General features: G+C 37.3%; 1 protein-coding gene across 2 annotated transcripts; it reads right to left on the reverse strand.

Moving 5' to 3' along the window:
* Positions 1-1,430: 1,430 nt before the first annotated feature.
* On the reverse strand, positions 1,431-6,899 carry LOC117117770 (D-beta-hydroxybutyrate dehydrogenase, mitochondrial-like). 2 transcript variants are annotated; one of them, XM_033262200.1, is made up of 4 exons: positions 6,677-6,899; positions 3,691-3,843; positions 2,875-3,027; positions 1,431-2,676 (listed from the first exon to the last, which is right to left on the reverse strand). In XM_033262200.1, exons 1-4 carry the CDS (start codon positions 6,858-6,860, stop codon positions 2,204-2,206), a joined length of 963 nt encoding a protein of 320 aa, XP_033118091.1. In that variant the 5' UTR covers positions 6,861-6,899; the 3' UTR covers positions 1,431-2,203. The 2 variants fall into 2 exon arrangements, with proteins under 2 accessions (XP_033118091.1, XP_033118092.1); XM_033262201.1 differs by lacking the exon at positions 3,691-3,843 and having other exon boundaries at positions 6,677-6,845.
* Positions 6,900-7,492: the final 593 nt, after the last annotated feature.

Here is a 7,492-nt window from a genome sequence, read left to right on the forward strand (position 1 = left end):
ATGCGAATTTTGTAATTTAAAAAATTTTAGTACCCAACTTTGACAGGCCATAACTCGCAAACGACTTGGAATTGGGAATTTTTTTTTTGCATGTGTTCATTATATAGATAGATCAACAATATATAAAATTTTCAGCCAAATCCAAGAGGTGACCCGGACCACTTTTCAAAAAATTGGTTGATTTGACACGGAATGACCCATTTATAATCTGTTTTGGAAGCTTTGAAAAGTAAAAACAATTGGTTAAATATGGACATTATATTGATTTTTAAATGTATTCAATCAACTGCCAATTGCAGTATACAGTAGTACCTGTATATTGGATTCCAAATTTAACATGGATATCATTTGTGTACTGTATACTGTATGCAGAATCTCAGAGAACGTTGACTTTATTTTATAGAATTTTAAATTTTGATGGATATTTATAAATTTGTGTCACATAGATGACAGAACAATGTGTGATTGAATTAGTGCAAATCTTTTACTAAAACTATCTATTTAATTCTGTATGTCATTCAGTTTTAATAATACTATAATCTACTGTTTTTTACTAAAGTATAATAAATATATATGGAGGTTATTTGTGTGTCTATGTACTCAATTTATCCGAACAGTAAAAGGTAGGAAAATAACTCATAGCTCGCAGTATCATTGTCAGATCCAGGAATTTGAAATAGAGGGGCCCAGAGGAGGACTTCCACAGATGGAGGCTCTATTGTCAGACCCACTATGGTTGGGGCTGAGGTAAAAAAAAATTATAAATATGGCCCTCTAGATGGCTGGAAAAGGCACCCTTAGACTCAAAATTTGAGTAGAATTTTATTTTGAAAAATTTAATGGGGGCACGGGCCCCCTTGAATCTGCCACTGATTGTGCCGATTTGCGTATTGGCGTGGGACGTGGTCCGTGACTACTGTAGCAGACGTAGAGAGGTGCTGAGTTCACATCATAGCGTCGTGATAACCCCCTACTCTTTAAAAAAGATGCAGTGGGTTCTTTCAAGTGCACACGAGCCACAAGCCAGATGTATATACTGAATCTCCTATTTTGTAAATCCTTATCTGAGGAGACTGTTTTATTTTGTTTAACCAATCGAACCAGCACCGATGTACAGTAATTAACAGTGCCCTTGCCTTACCGCTCGACTACACAACTCACCCACCTCACCCACATTGCATGAAGATGCCTGGGAGATTGTACGATACCCAGTGTCACTATTTTCTCCAGAATCGTTCATGGGATAGTGCCGTCATATCATCACTATCGCTCCCGGCATTTATATAGCGTCTTTCTTTTCAGATACTAAGCGCCACCACCCGTGTTGCGGCTCAAAAAACCACAGAAAGTATACGCAGCTGCCCAAACAGAGAAGAAAATTCTCAAATTAAGCATTGGTGAAAATATTTTAAAAATCACATGAACCTTCATATCATCTATCTGTATATTGTGTATACAATGGCCCATATTTCTTTACATACATTTTTGCTGAACAGTATCATTTTTATTATTAATTTATTATTAATATTCTATCATTTTTAATTTGTAAAAACGGGAATACTATACAGTATCATTTGCTGGATAGTTTATTTTCATTTTCATATAAAAACCATACCATCATCTTGGATAATCAGTGACCGATCTAGGATTTAGCAGGGGGGGGGGGGGGGGGTGGATAATGGGAGGTGAGAAGAACCGGGGAGGGGGAAAGGTGATTTTAGGATGGGCGTCCCCTCCCATTTGTGGTTTGTTTATAATTAGTAGACTGTTAGACGATCTTAAATGGAATCTGAAAAGAAGCAAGCTTAAAATAGAAAGTGCATGTTTTACCAGAGTAAACGAGACAGTGACCATTATTTTTCTTTTCACGGTAAATGAAGGTGGGTGTCTAGCCACCCTATTCACCCCTCTAGATCCGCCACTGCAACTACCACTACTGCTGAGCTCTTTTATGGGTACATCCAAGTGATATTTTATAGTACTGTAGATACAATGTTCTGACCTGGTTTCTTGAGCAAAGGGCAGTTTAACTCAGTCAGCAGGGAGTCAAAATGGTCCTCAGAAAGGCACAAGTTCTTCCCACAGCAGCCTCCTCTCTCTACTTTATTATTATATTAATTTATAATTGTTAATTTACTTGGAATTTGTACATTAAAATGGTTAATTATTATTTATGTAACAATGAAACCTACCCCCACCCTCTCTATATTGAATGATATAACTTATCACCTACCACCTCCGGTAGATGCAGCATAATGAAAGTACGTATGTGCCAATACAGATCCTTGATCTCATAACGAGTCTTTGGATATTTACTTGTCACAGCATCTTTCATGCCATTCACAACCGGAGATGTGTCCTTGACCCCATTCTCAGCAAAATTCCTCATGGTTCTAACAGATTTGTCGAACTCTTCTCTCCCATATGCTTCCTGTACTTCTGGTTTCATTCCATTCCACAATTTTGTCGACAACCTCTTGATGCTCTCGTCGGTGAAAATATTTGTGGCAGCAATAAAATTTCCTGGTTCTATTATGCTGACATGTACACCCCATTTCTTCATTTCGTAGCGTAGACATTGAGAGAAGCCCTCAACACCATACTTTGATACAACATAGGGAGAGCGACCAGCAGCACTTTGCCTTGCAAGCCCACTGGCTACGTTAACAACACGGCCTAGAAGTGAATAAAAGAAAAGTTATTAAACTTGTGTAAACCAACAGCCATGGGCTGTGAAAATTTGAAACATCAATAATGACGTACACACTGAAGTAGCAGCACTACCGCCCCTCCCCCACCACCACTTCCCCTTCCCCTTCATGGATCTTTGACATTGATGAATAAACTTTGACTTCCATGATAAATCACACTGACCTTTGGCTTGCCTTATCAAAGGCAAAAATGCTTTAGTTATTCTTATTGTTCCAAACAGATTAACTTCAGAAACAAATTTATAGATTTCCATAGTGTTCCATTCGACCTGGCCAAATGTTGAAGTTCCTGCATTATTCACTACAGCCCACAAACCTAAATAAAAGATAAACAAATTGGAAACACTGTCCAAAAGATATCTTTTTGTGATTATGTATTACTTTAAAATTTTTGAGTAATTTATTAAGGAGATAAAAACGCTTCTCTGGATTTCACCTTGATAAATACATGAATATAAAATATCTTTATTGGATAAACTTAACTTCCTCTAATAAATAACATTCCACCTGGATAATTTTATCCCTTCCCCTAAAGCCCCTTTCTGTAACCTATTTCGCCACAACCCAAATTAAATGACAAGTACTCAGATACGCCCCTTCAGACCCGAAGGCCAAATTTATCCCCTGCTTTTTTAAAATTCTTTTGGTAAACTGATTAAATAATGGTATAATTTGAGTGATTAAATTACGGCCATTGTTTTATACATGTATAGTGGAGATCTTTTGTCAACCAATTAAAAGATACCATTTCATTCATAAAAGATTCTTCGTATCACCCACAAAATAAATTTAAATACCATAAAAATGAAATGAATATAAATGAATTACTCATATAACAGAACCACACTAGATATCAAATCTTTCAAAAAGTTACAGATCGAAAAAATCAATGAAACAGACGTTTTACTAAAAAAATTTTTATGAGGGCAGGGATGTGAAAATAGCAATTAATTTCATTTGACCTTAATACCAAACACACCCTTTATGTTCTTTAGTTTGAGACTCTCATCAATTATCTGAAGGGCATCCTCAACTTGCTGATCACTGGTCACATCAAGCTGGAGAATGATTAAATTAGATGAAGTTACAGTTTTCAATTTCTGTGCTTGCTCTCCATCTTTGAACAAACAACCTTGAAAAAAAAAATGTTTTCAAGTATGAAGTGCCAGAAACATTTATCTTTTCTATTCTCATATATTATCTGTTTTTCCTTAATCTTTTTTATTTTTAAATAAGCTTTATCAGCCCTAGATATATGAGGATGCCTCCTATCTAGTCCGATTCCTAGCCTAGGACGTACCTCTCTCTAGCCTCTAGTATATGCCCTACCAGTGGCGTATTGTTAAAAATGCTCACTAAACTCCGATCCCTAATCACCCCCAAAACACCCACTATCATCAAGCAAGCATCAAGCAAGCAAGTAGGGCCTACGTAATGAGAGGAGGGGGGGGGGGATTTTTTGTGTATGGAATGCCAAAAAGACAAATTACAAGTGGCACAGTGCAAAAGTCAAGTGGCACATTGTAAATGTCAAGTAGCGCAATGCAAAACTAAAGTGGCGGCCGCCACTTAATTATCTGGTGGCCGCCACTTAATCATCTGGCGGCCGCCACTTATTTATCTGGTGGCTGCCACTTATTTATGTACTGTAGTACCCAGGTTGCAGTATAGCCTTAAATACAGAATAGAGAATGGGCTACTGAAGCGCAGGATTGTCCTATCATTAAATATCATTTTAATAAAATTATTGTAGTAACTGGTCATTAGCTACAGCTTTTAAGCTAATAATAGCAGTCATATAGCACCCATTTTACAGAATATGGCAATATCATTTCTGTAGCACATCAACTATTTTGTATGTGGTATATCTGCTATTTTATCACTATATCATAGTGATAAATGTCAACTGCTATAGCTGGGTTAAGCACTAAAAGGCATTATATATGGTAGTGCTTAAAAGCATGCTAGTAGCTGGTCACTATCTATAGCTTATAAGATCAATTATATAGCACCAATTTCACAAAATATAGCAATCACTGGGTTTAGCATTAAATAGCGATTAAAAGCATGTTAGTAGCTGTCACAATGCTTTAACTGCATTTTTGCTATACACTGTTGAAACCATTGAATAGGCATTTGCAATGATAGGCATTAGGGTTAAGCATGCCAGCAGTTTAACCATTTAACATTGAATAAGCTTTTGTGACGATAGGGGTTAGGGTTAAGCACATCAGGCGTTTGTGCTGATAGGCTTTAGGTTTAAACACGTCAGCAGCTTACCGGTCTGTTGAAGTTATTTTGTGGGGTAGGGTTGGATCACATCAGCAGTTTACCATTGAATAGACATTTGCGACAATACAGTAGGTGTTAGGGTTAAAATATATCAAATAGGAAAAATAACTAGGTATTCATTGCAAATGGCCGGTGAAAATGCCTATTCATTAGCATACACAGTTCCTACTGGCAAATTCTGAAATGATTATTAACCCTATTAATATTCATTACTGCAATGGCTAGCATGAACCCCTATTCATTATTAGTGGACACAGTTCAAGACATGGTAAAAGGGCTGACATGCTCAACCCTAAACCTACCGTCACAAACGCCTGATGATGTGTTTAACCCTAACGCCTATTGTCGCAAATGCCTGTTTAATGACATTCTTTTAATCGCTATTTACAGTAATGCTTAAAATAGTGATGCTATATTTTGTGAAATGGGTGTTATGACTTCTATTATAAGCTATAGCTATTGTAACAGCTACTAACATGCTTATAATCGCTATTTAATACTTAACACTGTGATTGTTTTTTAATGGGTGCTATAAGACTGCTATTATAAGCTATGGTGACCAGCTACTACTAGTATGCTTTTATATCTATTTTATGCCCTTTAATGTTTAACCCTGCTATAGCAAACAATATCACTAGGAGTACTACAGTGTTACGTCACAATAGAAAATGACTACTCCGTTGCTATCAGTGACACAAAATGAGTTCAAACGGACAACCATTGATCTCAATTTCTAACATAATTATTAAGATGTTGTATCTTAGTTTTTCTTTGTAGATTTAAATAATGATTGGAAATGCGTGTTCGATAACTAATATAATGTGGTCTTTTGTGTTTTTAGTACATTTTGATGGTAGATTATTAAGTTTTAGAATGCCTATTCCAAAAAGCCTATTCTAAACCATTAAGATTATGAAGTCATCCAGGCGTGATGAATGGTAACCAACGTCTGGTTGACAATTCAAAGGGCGCCACCTGGTGTTGAGATGACACAACTGTTGTACTCTATGATTAAACAGCAAATACAGAACATACAAAACAGTTGATGCGCTACAGCAAAGATATTGATATATTTTGTGAAATGGCTATATGACTGACACATGATTATGGCAGCCGCCAGATAATTAAGTGACACGGCCGCCAGATAATTAAGTGGCACGGCCGCCAGATAATTAAGTGGCACAGCCGCCAGATACTTAAGTGGCGGCTGCACCTGCCGCATAATTATCCGGCGGCCGCCACTTAACTTAAGGACCTCCGAAATTCACTGGTACTGGTCGAACTAAAACAGACTTCCATAGCATTGCGCGCCATTTGACTATTGCACTGCGCCACTTGTAATTTGTCCTTTTGGCGTTCCATATTTGTGGAGGTGGGTGCGCAGTTATACCATGGAGGAATTCGTTTAAACTAATTCTCTCTGTGTGGTTAAAAAATCAAGTCTGAGATCATGCGAGATGTAATTAATCGCGCTAATGCACTTTCGCACCTAACTTTTAACTCTGAATTTTGTTACTTCAATGTTCTTCTCACAGTCACAACACATAATTATAAAAGATACCTTTATAAATTTATAGAGGTTTATACAGCGTTTCCGCGCTTGCTAGCACGTCGAGCTGTGCATTTTTTTTTTTTTTTTGGCTTTTTGCGAAAGTGTTAGCCGCCCCAGTTACCTGCATACACTTGGTAGCCGATGCCATCAAGAGCCTTTGCCAGTTGGTTACCGAAACCCGTGTCACAGCCTGTGATTAAAACAGCTTTCCCTGCAGCATCAACGTAGCCTTGTCTAAATAATGCTGTGTAGAAATACACTGTTATTAACAGCATTAAAAAAATCAGTGCAATTTCAAAAAACATGTCAATGAAGCCAAGCAGAAAGACGATTTCGTTTGAGTAGGCATACAATACAATATACAGGGGGGCGTCGAGCGGGGCGAATAATCAGAGCCATATCAAAGAGTATAAATAGAACAAGAGAGCAAAGTCCCGTTCGCGATTTTTTTTCCCGTACGAAACATTTGCATGAAACTTCACTCGGGCCATCTCGGATTGACTCGACTAAGTTCGATACGAGAAACAAGAGCAGACACAATCGCAATGTCGTGACGCTCGCGTTTTACTATCATTGCTCTTTCTATGTTTACCTACGGTAGGCCTATGATATCTTACGGATTTATGGGATGTACGTGTGTAACTAACTGTGACCTTCCTGGATGTTTATTAAATGTTAGTATAATATCTACAACAACAACAGCTAGTACCCCCTTTTATAAAGTGTTGATAGGTACAGTAATACCAGAGGCTAGAGAGAAAGAGGATAAACTATGGGCCTACTACAGGCTCAGTTAAGTCCTACCTAATAGGCCTAGGGTCCTAGGCTGACACCAACAGTCACGCTTTACATACAGACGTTGATTGAAATTTTGAAAAAAAAAATGGAAAAAAATTAAAGCATGAAATAAAAAAAAAAAAGGTGCATAGAGAAATAT

The sequence above is a fragment of the Anneissia japonica genome, unplaced genomic scaffold (genome assembly GCF_011630105.1).
Source record: "Anneissia japonica isolate Jap-2015-1 unplaced genomic scaffold, ASM1163010v1 scaffold234_len1672027_cov178, whole genome shotgun sequence".
In the NCBI taxonomy this organism is placed as follows: domain Eukaryota; kingdom Metazoa; phylum Echinodermata; class Crinoidea; order Comatulida; family Comatulidae; genus Anneissia; species Anneissia japonica.